The 18,932-nt window shown below is 32.5% G+C and overlaps 1 protein-coding gene across 1 annotated transcript in view; it reads right to left on the reverse strand.

Moving 5' to 3' along the window:
• LOC134695441 (innexin unc-9-like) overlaps nucleotides 1-17,850 on the reverse strand; it is a 53,087-nt gene extending 35,237 nt beyond the window's left edge. Inside the window, exon 1 of the mRNA XM_063556693.1 lies at nucleotides 17,635-17,850. Within this exon, the coding sequence (XP_063412763.1) occupies nucleotides 17,635-17,687 (53 nt within the window). The 5' untranslated portion in view covers nucleotides 17,688-17,850. The remainder of the gene's footprint in view (nucleotides 1-17,634) is intronic.
• Between the last annotated feature and the right edge of the window lie 1,082 nt (nucleotides 17,851-18,932).

An 18,932-nucleotide genomic window follows, 5' to 3' on the forward strand; every position in this document is an offset into this window, starting at 1 on the left:
TCAAAACTATCAGGTTGATGTCAGATCAATAAATAACTATTGGGTCGATAGTTCATGTAAGATCATTCAATCAATATTGAGTTTGATTATAAATCATTTATTGTAACATGGAGATATCAGACCATTCAATAAAGGCCATTCAAAACCTATTTAATCGATAGTTGATTCAACAACTAATCAAGTCGATATCAGATCATATAATGCTTATATCATCGATATCACAATGTTCAGTAAGTACTGAATTGATGTCAGACCATTCTATACCTATCGAGTCAATGTCAGACCATTCAATGAATATCTAATCGGTATGAGATCATTCATTATCTATTGAGACGATGTCAGATCATTAAAAAACTAGTCTACAAAATCGATGTGATAGCACTGTATAAGTATCGAATCGATGTCAGATTATTAATAAATATAGAGTCAATGTCGGATCATTCAATAAATATAGAGTTCATGTCAGAGAATTCAATCTATTTTTCTACATTGGTTAGATGTATAGGGGGAGGGTTGAGATACCACAAACATGTTTAACCCCGCCGCATTTTTGCGCCTGTCCCAAGTCAGGAGCCTCTGGCCTTTGTTAGTCTTGTATTATTTTTATATTAGTTTCTTGTGTACAATTTGGAAATTAGTATGGCGTTCATTATCACTGAACTAGTATATATTTGTTTAGGTGCCAGCTGAAGGACGCCTCCGGGTGCGGGAATTTCTCGCTACATTGAAGACCTGTTGGTGACCTTCTGCTGTTGTTTTTTATTTGGTCGGGTTGTTGTCTCTTTGACACATTCCCCATTTCCATTCTCAATTTTATTAATAACTATCAAATCGATATAAGATCATTCAGTTACTATCAAATTGATATCAGACCATTCTACAACTATCGAATTGATATCAGACCATTCTACAACTATCGAATTGATATCAGACCATTCAATAACTATCGAATTGATGTCAGATCATTTTCAAAAATGACTACTGAGTTGATGTCCTTCATTCAATAAGTATGAAGTCGGTGAAAGGTTATTCAATGACAATCTGGTCGATGTCAGAACATTCAATAAGTATGAAGTCGGTGAAAGGTTATTCAATGACAATCTAGTTGATGTCCTTCATTCAATAATTATGAAGTCGGTGTAAGGTTATTCACTGACAATCTAGTCGATGTCAGAACATTCAATAAGTATGAAGTCGGTGGAAGGTTATTCAATGACAATCTAGTTGATGTCCTTCATTCAATAAGTATGAAGTCGGTGTAAGGTTATTCAATGACAATCTAGTTGATGTCCTTCATTCAATAAGTCTGAAGTCGGTGTAAGGTTATTCACTGACAATCTAGTCGATGTCAGAACATTCAATAAGTATGAAGTCGGTGTAAGGTTATTCAATGACAATCTAGTTGATGTCCTTCATTCAATAAGTATGAAGTCGGTGAAAGGTTATTCACTGACAATCTAGTTGATGTCCTTCATTCAATAAGTATGAAGTCGGTGTAAGGTTATTCACTGACAATCTAGTCGATGTCAGAACATTCAATAAGTATGAAGTCGGTGGAAGGTTATTCAATGACAATCTGGTCGATGTCAGAACATTCAATAAGTATGAAGTCGGTGAAAGGTTATTCAATGACAATCTAGTTGATGTCCTTCATTCAATAAGTATGAAGTCGGTGTAAGGTTATTCACTGACAATCTAGTCGATGTCAGAACATTCAATAAGTATGAAGTCGGTGGAAGGTTATTCAATGACAATCTAGTTGATGTCCTTCATTCAATAAGTATGAAGTCGGTGTAAGGTTATTCAATGACATTCAATCTAGTTGATGTCCTTCATTCAATAAGTCTGAAGTCGGTGTAAGGTTATTCACTGACAATCTAGTTGATGTCCTTCATTCAATAAGTCTGAAGTCGGTGTAAGGTTATTCACTGACAATCTAGTCGATGTCAGAACATTCAATAAGTCTGAAGTCGGTGTAAGGTTATTCACTGACAATCTAGTCGATGTCAGAACATTCAATAAGTATGAAGTCGGTGTAAGGTTATTCAATGACAATCTAGTTGATGTCCTTCATTCAATAAGTATGAAGTCGGTGAAAGGTTATTCACTGACAATCTAGTTGATGTCCTTCATTCAATAAGTATGAAGTCGGTGTAAGGTTATTCACTGACAATCTAGTCGATGTCAGAACATTCAATAAGTATGAAGTCGGTGGAAGGTTATTCAATGACAATGTGGTCGATGTCAGAACATTCAATAAGTATGAAGTCGGTGTAAGGTTATTCAATGACAATCTAGTTGATGTCCTTCATTCAATAAGTATGAAGTCGGTGTAAGGTTATTCACTGACAATCTAGTCGGTGTCCTTCATTCAATAAGTCTGAAGTCGGTGTAAGGTTATTCACTGACAATCTAGTTGATGTCCTTCATTCAATAAGTATGAAGTCGGTGAAAGGTTATTCACTGACAATCTAGTTGATGTCCTTCATTCAATAAGTATGAAGTCGGTGTAAGGTTATTCACTGACAATCTAGTCGATGTCAGAACATTCAATAAGTATGAAGTCGGTGGAAGGTTATTCAATGACAATGTGGTCGATGTCAGAACATTCAATAAGTATGAAGTCGGTGGAAGGTTATTCAATGACAATCTAGTTGATGTCCTTCATTCAATAAGTATGAAGTCGGTGTAAGGTTATTCAATGACAATTTAGTTGATGTCCTTCATTCAATAAGTCTGAAGTCGGTGTAAGGTTATTCACTGACAATCTAGTCGATGTCAGAACATTCAATAAGTATGAAGTCGGTGAAAGGTTATTCAATGAAAATCTGGTCGATGTCAAAACATTCAATAAGTATGAAGTCGGTGTAAGGTTATTCAATGACAATCTAGTTGATGTCCTTCATTCAATAAGTCTGAAGTCGGTGTAAGGTTATTCAATGACAATCTTTTCGATGTCAGAATATTCAATAAATATCGAGTCGTGTCATATAATTAAATAACTATTGAATCGATATAATATAAAAAAAAAAAGAAGATGTGGTATGATTGCCAATGAGACAACTGTCCACAAGACACCGAAATGACACAGACATTAACATTATAGGTCACCTTACGGCCTTCAACAATGAGCAGAGTCCATACTGCATAGTCACTCAGCTATAAAAGGCCCCGATATGACAATGTAAAACAATTCAAACAATATCATTCAATATCTATCGATTGTGTATGACTTACAACACATTTCTATCAATTATATCAATTTGCGTCATTTCAAATGTACCTTCAGAACGTGCGTTTTACGAATGATACACCACTGTATGATAGAATTCAATTACGTAGTGATTTAATGGTATTTTGAAACACAATTTGAAAAAAGAATGTTTCTTTCTTTATCGTTCTTTCTTTTCATTTGCTCTTATTTCATCCTCAACATATTGCTAACAGATGACGTCTTTTATTGAACTTGTGTACTTCATATTGCAAAAAAAGAAACCAACGTTTTTATATATAAAATTTGCAAAAACAACTCAAGAACATTAATTGCATAAAAAAAACAGCAACACATACTTCCGTTTTATTGGAATAATCTACTTGAGTGAAAATTACTTTAATGATTGCAATACGAAACGTGTCAAGGCTCTTTCATTGTGTGTATGCATTGATCACTTAAATATTTCCTTCGGCACTGGTTCAAATGCAAGAGATAAAAGCCTCAGAGAGGAAACAACCGGATCAAACAGCTATAGCCTCATTAATATGTAATTACAGAGGAATACAAAACAGACGTCTTCTATCATATCTTATGAATTGTTTAAAAAGGTCAAGCTGATTTCAACATCTTGTTTTAATGTACTCCTTACGTCAATGGTGTAATGAAACGATATAATGGCTTGCCTCGTATTCATTGCGCATTTTGTACGATAAAGACGGTTTGAAAATATTCACGTGTGAGTATCTAGTTGTTCTAAACGTTCATGGAAAAGCTCTGCTGGGGACATGAATTAAACATGCTTTTTTCTGATATGGATATTTTTAAAAGCAAAGGTAAAGAACATTGATACCATTCAAACGATAGAAAAGGGAAAAAGAATAATATTTTGGCTTAAATATATTCGATCCAATATACTAGGACTATAGCAAGTACAATATAAAATTAAGAACAAAAATTCAAAACAAAAAATACATCTATTAGAAAAGTATAATATCACATTTGATGCGCGTCAACATATTCTACGAACCAATTCAAAGACTAAAGACATATCAAAATAAAACCAAGAGAAATCCCCCCAAAAAATAAACACATCATAAAAGTATAACATCTCATTTGATGCGCGTCAATATATTCATTAAATTCGATAGACCAATTTAAAGACTATAGAAATACAAATATAAAACCAAGAGAAATCCCAAATAAAAATAAACATATCGTAAAAGTAAAACAATTCATTTGAAGCGCATCAATAGCAACGATGAACTAATTCAAAGATTATAGAAATACCAAAATAAAACCAGGAAAAATCTTAAACAAACTACACCCATCACTAGTACAATAAATCAACACCTTCGTCCAGAAGAACAATTGATTTTGACGTTTTTTTGTGTTGGTACATACTGCAATGAACCTGATGTTAAAAATAAACACAAAATAGCGTGAAACTATTAAGAGATAGCATATCATAGAGCCAGAGGTGAGAACGCTGCTTTTTAATGACCCGTAGTTAACAGGTACTGGGGATAGTAATGGATTCAACAGGTATACAGTCTGACCAATTTGAGTTTCAAAAATTGTGAGTCGGCAATGGCGGCTTAATAACATTTTGTCCACAGACCTTGTATTTATTGACTACATCGACTCTTAAACATTTTAAATGTTATAGTTTCATGCATTTTGACACTTATAAAACAAATTTCAAGTACTAAAACGAAATAAGAGAACAATTGCAAGCTTAAAACGTTCCAGTTGTAATGGCGTTTAGTGGAAGATATCCCAAAATGTGTAGAAAAAATAGACGAAGATGAATACCCAGCATTTTTTTATGTCTAGAAAGAATGAAGCTTGACACATAGTTCTTTAATTAATTGGATGATTTAAAGAAAGGTTTCAAAATACTATTATTTTTATCTGACTACCCAATGTTTATATACATTCATCAGTTGCGCCATTTCATTGCAGTTTAAAAATATTTGATTGTATATGGCCAGGTCAGGAAAAATAATACTTATATTGTCAATAAAGCTTTTAAATGACCGTTGCCTATAGAACAGTTAAGAAACATAATTCATTTAAGTAATAGGTCAACCATTACTTAAAATATATACTATATAAACAGACTGACTTAATAACAATTCTTTATCGATTTTCTCATACAAAAAAAAAACCAAGTTCTTTCTTTAGACAAACAGATCAGAACAATATAGATGGCTGGAAATATATTAATTCCAAATTCACCGAGTCTATGCGTACCAAATTGTTTACGCGAAATTAATATGCAAATACTAATGCATATATAAGGAAAGAATTCAATAATGTAGAAAAAGTAGGGTCTCTCAGGAAGTTGATCTTCTTATGGTTAAGGGAAACATGAATGTAGGGTATCGAAAATAAATTAATTAAATTTTGGTGAAATTTTGCATTGCAACTGCTTTTTTTGCATTGCTGAAGACTGTAAAGATGACCTTTTTTTGCTTGTATCCATTTCATTTTAACTCAACTTTGCTTGCAACAAATCAAATTGAATATTGAAATGGGGATCATGCCAAAGAGACAACAACCCAACATAAGAGCAGAAAACAGTCGAATGCCAAAAAAAAACCCGGGCCTTTAACACAGCGAGAAAATCCTGCACCCGGAGGCGACCTTCAGCTTGCCCCTAAGCAAAATATATACTAGTCCATTGAAAATGGACGTCACACCAAAACTCCAAAAGATAAAAATGAATTGAAATTAAAAAAAAAACTAACAAAGGCCAGAGATTCCTGATAGAAAGTCAACAAAAATCTTAATCAAGAAACATGCATATAAATGACAATAGAAAGTCAATAACATATTGATTAGCATAAAGTATATTATGTCTGCATTGATCTTTCTCTGTATATAGTAATGCAGTGTTACGTCACACCGTGATGGATGTATGACGATGTATTCAAATTACACCATAGAATAGACAAGTCTCAGACACAAAACAGGTGAAAAGTGTTGTGTTCGGTTTTAGTTAAAATTTGATATATAAAAAGCTGTTTCAATAGAAGGCATACACTTTTATCATAAAATAAACATACTTCATTTTTTAATGAAGTTATATTAGAACATTACATACACGATTGGTTCTATTGTCAAAAATAATTCCAGTAAGATCCGACAGGTTATGAAAATACTCTGCAAGAATTTAACAATCAACAAAGTATTTTTTTCAAATAATATGAAATATCTAAACATCAAGTTGATAATTTAGTTCCAGTTGTTACATGTGAGGTAGCTTGTTTCGTGAAAAAATGTACATTTAGTGAGTAAAAAAATAACTTAAAAAAGAGGGGGAGGATATTTTTTTCTGAATCATCTTTTTCTTTAGTTTATCGAGTCTATCAATCAAATCTTAACCGTTGTGACTACAAGGGGCATCTGCTTGACCACACTATTTAGTTTTTTCATAAAATTGGGGATCATGATATGTTTTTAGAAGAAGAAAAACCCCCTTCCTTTGAAGTTTAATGTTCGTTTCTTTATTTTTTCAATATAATATCTCATAACTCATATGTCTGTTTCAAACATAGCAGCATATAACCAAAAACATATATAAACAAACATATTGCTACCCTTGCTTCAATCAATTACTTTAAATTAAAGAAAAAAATATTTAATGCAAAAATTATCGGAAATAAAATTATGATTAAAAACAACGCACCGAAAGACGCAAGCCATCATGTACACTTTAATTATAGTTAATCACATTAAGATAAGATTTGATAAACAAAAATCCTTCACGTGCATTTTGTAAATTCCACTGTCGTCTGCAACTGGAAGTCGTTATATCTTTTATACGCGTGCCGCCACGCGCTCAGACGATAAACGATGCAATAAAACAGTTCTCTTCAAGAGCTTATGTGCAACTGAAAAAATATGAATCACTCAACTCTTATAATGATCCACACATGTCAAAAGTTGTAAAATAAAATGTGCAGATGACAGGGATGCGAAGGTTTGAATTTGTTTGATGAAACTTCGACATAGAGCACGTGGTTTGATCAAAGAATTGTTGAAATAAGATACATTATGGTGCGTTGGCTTATAGAATTAATATAATTATGAACGTACAGATTGTTTTTGTAACAAATTGAAGCTAGACGCGAGGTAATTCTTATGTTCTTTGATGTTTTAAAAAGCTGCAGTACCTTGAAATTATAAGGAGATGCATCCATTCAATATAATTGACATAGTATCACTTCTTATGTCTCGTGTTACAAGACGACTAATTTATTTTCACAAGATAACTTTTCGCGGAAGGACTATCCACTTTCTTCTGTTGCTAGGACGCCTAGCTTAGGCTTATGTTTTTATCCCCCCTTTTGTATTTATTTTATGCATCGATATTCTCCACTTAAAAATATCTTTGGTTATGAACACAATTATTTACAGTATTTTACCATTACCCTTTTCCAATCCCCGTTGCCGTCCGCGTAAATGAGATTCTTTGCCTTACGTCCAGTGGCAAATATTTTAACCACACTCAGACCAAACAACAAAATATATTATCCACCTGGAGTTGAACAAGGTTGAGACGAAGTATTAACGCTTCGAAAGGTATGTGTTAAAATTCTTTATTTTGTCGAGTTAACTTAAGGGGAAACAAAAACGTTAACCTGCGACAGGTGAAGTTTATGCAGTAAATGGGAGAATATTTGAATGTGCTGATCCAGTGCTCCCTCCCTCCCTCCCCCCTTTTTTTATAGGCCAAAACAGTTTTGAATATCGAACAATGTAGAATGAACATGCATACTGGACTCTCGTATTACCAGCTTGAAGTAATAAAAATATCCTGTCAACTGCAAATTTATCTAATTGTGCAAGATTTCACGATTTCATTCCATCTGACTTGTTGAGAAGGCTGTATGAAACATTTTTTATTCTCTGAAAACTTGTTCGCAAGTTCTATGCTTAAAACTTTGTAATTAAAATACAATATAAGAGGAAAACAGCTATTCTAAAACCTGATATCTATTTTCTCCTCCAATGAAAGGATATATGTATTTACTTGTCTTCTTGATGTGTTGATTTATGTAAACAGGTGTATACAAACATAAGCTAATTAGTAAGGAAAGTAGCCATTCCATTCAAGAGTATACAAATAAAAACTATAGGCATCGATAATAAAATATCGTTTATGGTTTCAGCAAATTTATTTAGGAAAAATTATATGAATTTTGAATTTATTCAGAAGTTTGTTTAATAGAACGTTTACATATATCCGGGGTAAATAAATATGAAAATCAAAATGTATATAAAATAATTTCTTTTGACGGAATATCCGTCCGACATTTTTTTATTGAATATAAATATGCACTTTCCATAGGTCCTTAATTTGATACAACGAACTTCAAACTATTTTATATTTAAGATTATCAACACAATTTAAACACTTTACTTTTTGTTTGTTTTCCATGTAACAATTTTCAGTTTTTTTAATTCAAATCCGGGTAAAGGAGGTCAGAGAGATTAACTCTCAGATTTCATTTAAAAATATTTCAGGTGATAGTAGGTGTATAATTCAAACAATGACTTGTAGCCTTTTACTAAGAAAAACATTTGAATACGATTTATGGAAAAGCGACAAATTATTTTTTCAACGAATTACATGTACATGTACCTTTGATAAGGACATATGCACGACGGAAATAGAACATACCGACTGAATAAGACAACCTTAGCGAAATAAGATGGCAAACTTATGAAAAATATTAGAAGCGATGTTTTATAGGTTCAGGCTAGGAATGCAAAGTACATCTTTTTAGTATTTTAGAATCATTAGGGGACGACCATTTGATATTCGGGGGGGGGGGGGGGGGGGGGGGACAGGATGATTTGTTTTTGATCGGTTATTTATTTTTGTAAACTGAGAGGACAGATTATTCATTTTCTGCACTATTGACGCAAGATTTTTCATTTTCATTAAAGCAAGGGACTGATTATTCATTTTCACAACTATATTTATGATATTCGAAAACATACAATTTTTAAAATATTTGAGCTGCGTCGGATAGAAATCCACCTTATGCAAGTGTACGTGAATATGTAAATGTGTCAGACTCTGATTACCTTTGAAACATTCATTTACGAAATACAATCAAATAAAAATGAAGTTTGGTCCGTTTTGAGGCATTCAAATAAAAATTCAGCTTCCAAACAGTCTCAGGCATTCTGTGGATTTTTTTTCATAACCGAAACATGTTAGCGGATGTATTAATGTTGATTTACATAAGGTCGATTTCTATCCGACGCAGCTCATTTGTTAATTATGAATAGTACATGTATAGTCAAGTTATTGTGTACCATTTTATCAAATTAATCATTATCCCCTGCAAAAATTTAAAGATTCAAGATTTTATTCATAATCTCAGACACATACTTGTGTACAAGAGGACAATATATACAAACATATTAAGATAATACAAAGCGAGACAGGACAAGCGAAACACAAATACATAGTATATTATAAAAGACAATTGGTCATGATAATTAGATTAATTAAATAAGTATTTTATACAAGTTTTCTTCATGAATCATTTTAGTCCCAACCAATATACATATATTTGTTTAGGGGCCAGCTGAAGGACGCCTCCGGGTGCGGGAATTTCTCGCTACATTGAAGACCTGTTGGTGACCTTCTGCTGTTGTGTTTTTTTATTTTGGTCGGGTTGTTGTCTCTTTGACACATTCCCCATTTCCATTCTCAATTTTTATTTTTTACAGAGTTTGTCTTTAGTGCCGTGTGGAGGCAGTAGAGTGCCTCCCCGTGCTTCAGGTTTATGCTCTTATAATATACTAGATTATGGAGTGTGTGTCCGAGCGAGAACTTCTCTAGTTCATTACTTTAGGAATGTTTATCAAAAAGTAGTATTTCAATATTCAGCCCCATTCTACTAATTGGTCAGCCATCAGTCATACCTTGATATACACTATCTTTTTCGGGTAATTAATACTGAAAGCGTTCGACATTTTCAGCCGAACTAATTTATCACTTTTACTTAACTTAATTATTGTATGCTGGTTCATATTCTGGACGCCAATCTTTGCTCCTTTATTATGTAATTCACTAACAAAACAATTATGAAACTAAGAAACGGAAAAATACTAAATACTAAACTTGTTCAAAGGGTATCTACACGTCTCAATTTTCAAAATCGGTTATCTAAAAATACTACCATCGCTAACATTTTTAACAATAAAAATCGTGGTTACCCTTCTATCGATAAGTGTCATGCCAAACAATGACTTACATGTCCCCGTCTTTCCACCAACAATACGGTAAGGTCCACGTTTAATGGTCGCACATTTTCTTTAAATTTTGAAACTGATATTACTTGAAAAACAAACAGTATTATTTATTTACTCACATGAAACAAACCGGGATGTGGTATTCAGTACGTAGGAGAAACTGGAAGATATTTATCTAAACGCACTCAAGAACATCTGTATCGTTTTAAAAGACCTAATAAATTCAAAAGTATCATTTACCAACACCTTAAGAAGCACAACCATCCTTTTAAATATTTAGCAGTTCAACCTTTAGAAGTAGTAAATAAGCAGCCTGGTGAATCGCATTCAAAGTTTGTACGATCACGGAAAATAATTGAATTAAATTGGATTAAAAAATTACAGACAGTTTACCCTCTCGGTCTAAATGATAATATCATGGGAATTGGTAATATATCTAGAACCAATTCCGTTAACATTTTGGATATTGTTTCTAAAACTGTTCGTAAAAACCGTTCTCACGGTTGTAGAACAAATCGCAATCAAAGAAAATTTCGGGCCATTCATACCAATATTTCGGACCTTATTTCTATTTCAAAAAACAACGGCAGACATTATCTGTTAACAAAACTCTGTTCGTTACCGGTTAATAAGTTAAATAAAATTTTGGAGGATTGCAACACAATTTCATATAGCAGTCCTAAGTATGAAATTGTTCAAATTATTATGGCATATTGTTATTCTAAATTATTTCCCAAAATTGATCGCCCTGAAGATCATAAAAAACATTTTATTAAAATTAAGTATGTCAACAAAGGCTTTGATTTTGTAAATATTGCCGGTATATTTAACGACCATTCTGTTAAAGAACAAATTCCTGGATATTTTGACAATACTGAGCTACCTCTTATTTGTTATATTTACAAGAAATCTACCCGGAAATTTGTGTTTAATTATAGTCAATTGTGTAAAGATGTTAATATCAGTGAAAATACACCTACTTCATGTAATTGCAGTAATTCCGAATATATTTATGGACCCATTTCCCATGTTATAACAGGAGATCTTAACATCGTTCAAGACCGAGAGTTAAAATCATTTCTCAGTAAAGGACCTAAATATCGTCCCCCGTCAATTATTAATTGGAATGAGTGTCGTAATATCATCCACGACTCACTCCTTACTTACTGTATGAAATGGATAAAACGGGAAAAAGCTGACAAAAAATCTTTGGACTCTTTTTTTAATTCAGTAATGAAGATAGTTGATTTACGTATTCAACATTTTAAAGAACATTTTACTATTAACAATAACCACAATAAACCTATTTCTCGTATCAAACATAAACTAAAAGAACTAGCCAAGGAATTTGTTTTTGTCCCGGCCGATAAAGCTGCTAATAATATTATTATTGTTTGACGTAAATTTTACATCGAGGTTCTGAAAAAGGAAATCACCAATTCACCAACATTCCAACTGACTCCATTTTCAGAAAACGAAATCTGTAACAAACATAAACTTTTAGCCACCGCTTTACAAGCAGAGCCAAATACAATGAAAGTTCCAACTATGTATTGGCTTCCGAAGCTACACAAAACCCCTTACAAATATAGATTTATTTCGTCTTCAAGCCATTGTTCAACTACTAAATTGTCTATTATTCTTACCAGCACACTTGGTACAATTAAAAACCTTATAATAAATTGTTCAAATAAGGCCTTCGAAAATAGTGGAATAAATTACTTTTGGAGTGTCAAGAACTCGTTGGAAGTACTTGATAAATTGCATGCTTATATTGGTGATTTTGAATCTGTTCAAAGTTTTGATTTTTCTACCCTGTATACCACATTGCCTCACATTCTCATTAAGAAAAAATTCACACATCTAATTAAATGGGCATTCAAAAAATCAGAATGTGAATATATATGTTCAAACTCTTTTAGGTCATTTTTTAGTAGCAATAAACAAAAAAACTATGTTAATTGGACATGCTTTGATACTATATATGCCCTTGAATTTTTACTAGATAACATTTTTGTTCGCTTTGGGGATTCCGTATATCGTCAGATTATCGGAATTCCAATGGGGACTAACTGTGCACCACTTATTGCGGACCTCTTTTTGTATTGTTACGAGTTACAATTTATGACAAAAATAAGCAAAGACCCATCAAAACAACATCTGATAAACAAATTTAATAATACTTTTAGATATTTGGATGATATTTTGGCTCTCAATAATGACGACTTCAGTATGTATATTAATGAAATTTATCCTGGTGAACTCACTTTAAATAAAGCTAATACTAACAATGACCACTGCCCTTTCCTCGATCTTGATATCTATATCACTAACGGAAAGCTGAATACTAAAATTTATGATAAAAGGGATGATTTTTCATTTCCTATCGTTAATTATCCGTTTTTAGATGGTGACGTTCCCTTGTCACCATCTTACGGTGTTTATATATCTCAACTCGTACGATTCGCTCGTGTATGTTACAATGTTTTAGATTTTAACGAGAGAAATTTATGTATTACTGAAAAATTATTACACCAGGGTTTTCGATATCACAAACTAGTCAAAACATTTACTAAATTTTATCATCGGTATAAAGACATCATTCGTAAATATAGCTCAACATGCAGACTTTTTATACGTTCAGGTATTTCACATCCAATTTTTTATGGAAATATTCTTTATAAAGCACAAAGGTGTCAGTATTCACCTCATAAACTTACAAAACCTTTGAATAGACTTATTAAGAAGGGATATAATTACGATACTGTTGTCAAGTCATTAAAGATTGCATATTTTGGCGTTAATATTGAGTCACTGATAAGGTCTTTGCGTCGGAACTAAACACATTTATTCTAAAAACAGTTGTTGGCATGACACGGGTTATGTTCTTCTCATATATGTTATGATGGTATGATACTAAACCCCTTACGGGAAGGATTGTGCCTGATGTTCATATGATGAAATCATAATCTTTCAGTCAGTTTAATTGAAGTCTGGAGCTGGCATGTCAGTTAACTGCTAGTAGTCTGTTGTTATTTATGTATTATTGTCATTTTGTTTATTTTCTTTGGTTACATCTTCTGACATCAGACTCGGACTTTTCTTGAACTGAATTTTAATGTGCGTATTGTTATGCTTTTACTTTTCTACACTGGTTAGAGGTATAGGGGGAGGGTTGAGATCTCACAAACATGTTTAACCCCGCCGCTTTTTTGCGCCTGTCCCAAGTCAGGAGCCTCTGGCCTTTGTTAGTCTTGTATTATTTAAATTTTAGTTTCTTGTGTACAATTTGGAAATTAGTATGGCGTTCATTATCACTGAACTAGTATATATTTGTTTAGGGGCCAGCTGAAGGACGCCTCCGGGTACGGGAATTTCTCGCTACATTGAAGACCTGTTGGTGACCTTCTGCTGTTGTGTTTTTTTATTTTGGTCGGGTTGTTGTCTCTTTGACACATTCCCCATTTCCATTCTCAATTTTTATTTTTATGTATTGTAAACATACATAATATTAAAGTTAGGTTTTACCTGCCCTCTTTCAAAAGTATTGTCAAACATATTTCGCCGAGCGCAGCGAGGAAAAATGTTTAAAGGATCTTGGAACCGCTGAAGGCCCAAGAAGCTATAGACCTGCTGAGTTATTTATTTTCAATACATTGCAAGTCAGGTAATTTATTTTCAAACTATCAAAGGACAAACCATTTATTTTTGTGATTATCAAGGCTGAGTTATTTATTTCAAAATCGTCCTGCCCTCCCCCCCCCCCAGAATATCAAATGGTCGTCCCCTAAAGCATCCAAACAAAGAAAATCAATAAAAAGACAAACAAAAAACTCTGACTGAATATGTGCTTAAATAAGACATATATATATAAAACGTGAAAGTATCAATGAGTATATATTGGCGTTTTGTAAATAAAACGCATCCTTCCCCATTTTCAAACAGAGATCCAGTCGCTGACGCTATAACTTAATGTTATGTGCATGCCACTTAAGATCTGCACATTAATATTCAAACCCGTATGTATAAACAAACTTAAAAAGAAACATTCCTCCCTCAAACACTTCATATACACACTTATTATTGTCTGTGCTGTATATAGAGTGTTTTCATGTTTTTGCAATCGATTATATAAATAAATGCACACATGCATGCAAATCGAATTGCACAACTTAATTCAAGACGATGGTATTATTCTAGATAGGACACCATTGCCAAGACTTAAGAACCCATGTAAACATTAGAAGTACTTCGATTGATCTGATTTCAGACACCGGTTGTGATTTTAATCTTCCATATAAGCTATATAAACAATCCTTCAATGTCAAGAACAGTAGATTGCATACATGTAATTAAAAAATGCAGAGCTTATAATAAAACATTTTTCTTCTGTCTACGTTCTTGAAGAAATATCCGATCTTAATAAATAAAAAGACGTGGTATGAGTGCAAATGAGACAACTCTCCATCCAGGTCACAATGTACATAAAAAGTTTAACAAGTATACTAGGTCATAGAACGGGCTACAGTATTGACTCACAACGTGCAGCAAGCCTAAAGAGGGCCCCATGTGCAATGACCAGCGTAAAACAATTCAAATCTAAATACAAAACGAGACACCTATGAACCACACCAATAAACGACAGCAACTGAACAGTGGACGCCTCTGTCTGGCTCTTTGTTCTTGTTGCTTTAAGCCTTACATAATAATTGAGGTAAATTTTATATACCCACAGTAGTACACAGGAACCGATTTCACCTTTGTATCCTTTTCTAGATAGAGAGGATCATCGAAAGGAACAAATCAAATCTCAATCGAACGGCTTAATCACGACACGTGCATGTAATTAAGCGACATACTATAGTGTCATCCTATCACTTTGAACTTGTCTTACACGTGCACTGACAAGACATTTTAACCTATGTACATGTGTTATTGTCAAGCATGATTTCGTTATTTTAACGATCACCAGATGCTTAAGCCATTGCAGGTAAGGAAATATGTGTAGTTTATTAATTAAACATTCAATGCTTCGCTCAAAAATATTGAACACAAGCATGAATGTCTGCCTGGAACCAGCTTATATAAATAAGAAGATGTGGCATTGTTGTCAATGAGACAGCTCTCGATTAATAAGAGACCAAATGACACAGAGTTTAACAACGAAAGGTCACCATACGGCCCTCCTTAGATTAGTCTATTAACTAGTATGTTGAACATGTAAATAAACAATGGTGTAATTAAACAACAATTAGGTAGTAAATTTAGTTGAGAGAACTATAGAAACAATGATTTGCAGATAAAATGGTCTATTTAGAGGAAACTGGTACAGAATCTGAAAGAAGAGGTGAATAGTATGCCATGACCGGGGAAGCTGTTTTATTGTACTGACTCAAAAGAAGTTATTTTTTTCTTTCTCAAAACGGGAACAAAAGATGCAATGTACACCTATAAAGTACAACTTTATCACGGATCTAAGTATGAGATATAGATTTATATTATGTATACAGTCGAAATGTTTATTTTGCTTCCCTATATTATATCTTGTCATAATTTCACAACTTTTGCACGTATCAGCACAGTAATAACAGTATGATGTTTATTCAATCTGAACATTTGAATTCTTTATTACACAATCTTATGTAGATATATACACCAGATGTTCTATCATAGATCAGGAAACAATGAATGGATGTATTTCTATAAATATGTAACATGTCGGGGGTTAGAGGAGGTTATTCTGTCACATGATGTAGGATGAGTCGTGTATCTGTTGCACTAAGTGAATTGTGTTCTTGAAAATTGAGGAATGTAGACGCAAATAATCTGTAAAGCTATTTATTTTTTTTAGGTATTTTTGACATATAGCTCTTCAACGGTTTCAGTACTTATACATCTTCGGATTTCAAATGTTTGGCTTTGAGCGTTCCTGATGCAGGTAAATCCAGAAAAGCGCTTCGGACGCAAGACATTATTAAACGTGTTGTTTTCATTTTTTTTAAGTCTCAGATGTCTTTAAAATTGTCAGTACAAACGTATATGCATATTTGAAAACATGCTTGAATTGAAAAACACTCATTTCATGAATCATAAATATCCCGTCTATTTTCTTTCCTCTACCATTGAATGGTATATGAAAAAGCCCAAAGAAACGGACGATACCAAAAGGGATAATCAAAACTCATAAGATAGACCAACAAAATCAGGAAGAAAAAAAACATAGAAACAGCAAAAAGATAAACAACAGTCAAATTACACACAATAATCAAAGACTGATGAAAAGAAAAGAAAGGAAGTGTGATACAAGCCATTTAATGTTACACGAACAGGATAATTTTAAAACGCATACACACAATCTCGTGTTTACTATTACTCTTATCCATTTTACTAAAATGGTTAACTTCAACGCGTGCGTACATTCTTTCATACATAAAGCTGAGAAGGACATGTGCCTTTTGTGGATTGATAGACATTTTAACGATTTCATTTATTTTATATCTCAAAATACTTCTCCGTCATTTTGTCTTTCCTCTTGTAGTAAAATTGTAAAGGTGTTCAATAAGGGGTTAAACAAACAGAAACAAAATCAATTCCGACAAAAATCAATTCCGTAATACTGTTTATAGAAGTCACTTAATAAATATTTTTTTCTTTTAAATATGAACAAAACAATTTTCAATAAATAACAGAAGCAAAATTCGACTAGACTATGGCGTGATCAATGCTGAATATTATGACTTTATTTTAGATATTTGTAATTTATTTTCAATAGGGTTTTTCATGTGTAGTACATTTTACATTTTTATATCAAAATAAATGCGTTTTTAAGTTTGTTTTGACAATAGATATTCAATATCGTTTTCAAGGCCAGTTTATCAAAATTACTTTCTATACTACCTGCATTTTGGTAAACTTAAAAAAATGAATATGAGTGCTATATACTAGTATTTGTACTTTAATACGAGTTAGTAATAAAAATCAACATTTAGACTACACGTTAAATATTGCAGTGTATTTGTATATGTGTTGTTATACAGCTATGTGCGTTAAAGAGACCATTGTTAGTAAGATTTTTAAAAAGAAAATTAAATACAACACACATAAGTTAGTTACACTTCTATATACACTCAGAAAGTACTTGCCAGTCAAAAATGGTCATATTACTGCCCGTCTCAACACACAAACCGTTCCCCATTTTGGCAGTTTAGTTTATTATCACTAAATAGTCCTTAAAACGAAAAAAAAATATAAAAAAACTCAATCCATTTCAAACTTTTACTTCACTGTTTGTTTTATGTATATAAGAATTCGCTAAACATGATTCTCCCGCCAGATGGCACTACCGCTTCATGGATGATTGAGCTATGTGTATTGCAATAGTTTTTTGTCTTGAGGGAATCCCCTTTGTTCGGGATCATTGATTACAAAAGCAGGAATTGGCACGTATCAGAAAAGAATTAAACATTATGGTTAATATATTTAAGATATTAAATTATTGTACTTGAATAGTTTTCTTTATGCACGTTTATATGCCGAATCTAATATATTCTTTGTTCTGATTTAAATGGCGTTTATCTTATTTAATATCTATGTATACATACATCAAAATCAGATATGCAGGAAAAATTGTAAGGTCAAATTTAGATTATAAATTCTGTTATCTGAGGAAGACGGTTGAGGTGAATTTTTGATATTTGATTAATATCTGTATTGATAATCAATTTAAATATTACTCAATATATTTGTTTCTGTGTCTATTCTTCTAACTTGAAATTGCCCCACATTAATGTAAACAAAACAATACTTCAAGTCTGTCAATTAAGATAAAGGTATTATTTACGAAACAAACCACGCCTTGGAAAAAGATAAAAACAAAACGAAACAAACAATTAGAAATAGGGAAATTTTCTTGTGAGGGAAGAGGTTTTAGAACGTTGACATGACCTGGAAACAAATCTTGCCCAAGACGGTTGGCAATGATTATTCTGCAAAATAAAATGCAAGAAATTATTGTGAAAAATAAAAAGTAAAAAAAATCGCGACGAAGCCACTGGTAAAATAAGCATGAAAATAAATTTCAAATCCGCTACGAATCCTCCTTATACATGTAGCTCCCCAATGGAAATCGTCCCCGAATAGGATATTAATGAGACTGGTAGAATAGGGACTTATATTCGTGATGTGTTCCTATCATTTATATTTTTATTTAGAAATTGGGGAGTCCCTTAAATACCCTAATTGTATTGTCCTTGACATTGATTACGAAATTCTTGTATGTTATTCGCGACCGTTCTAAGATGACCTTTTCAAAATATCTTTACTCTATTCAATTTAATAAATATATAAAAACATTCAAAAAAATCGTCAATTACATTTTGAAAAGATCTTAATCAATATGTTCCTTTTCTTACATGCGAAATTGAACGAATGTTAGTGTTGT

This window comes from Mytilus trossulus, chromosome 13 (assembly GCF_036588685.1).
Source record: "Mytilus trossulus isolate FHL-02 chromosome 13, PNRI_Mtr1.1.1.hap1, whole genome shotgun sequence".
Classification (NCBI taxonomy): domain Eukaryota; kingdom Metazoa; phylum Mollusca; class Bivalvia; order Mytilida; family Mytilidae; genus Mytilus; species Mytilus trossulus.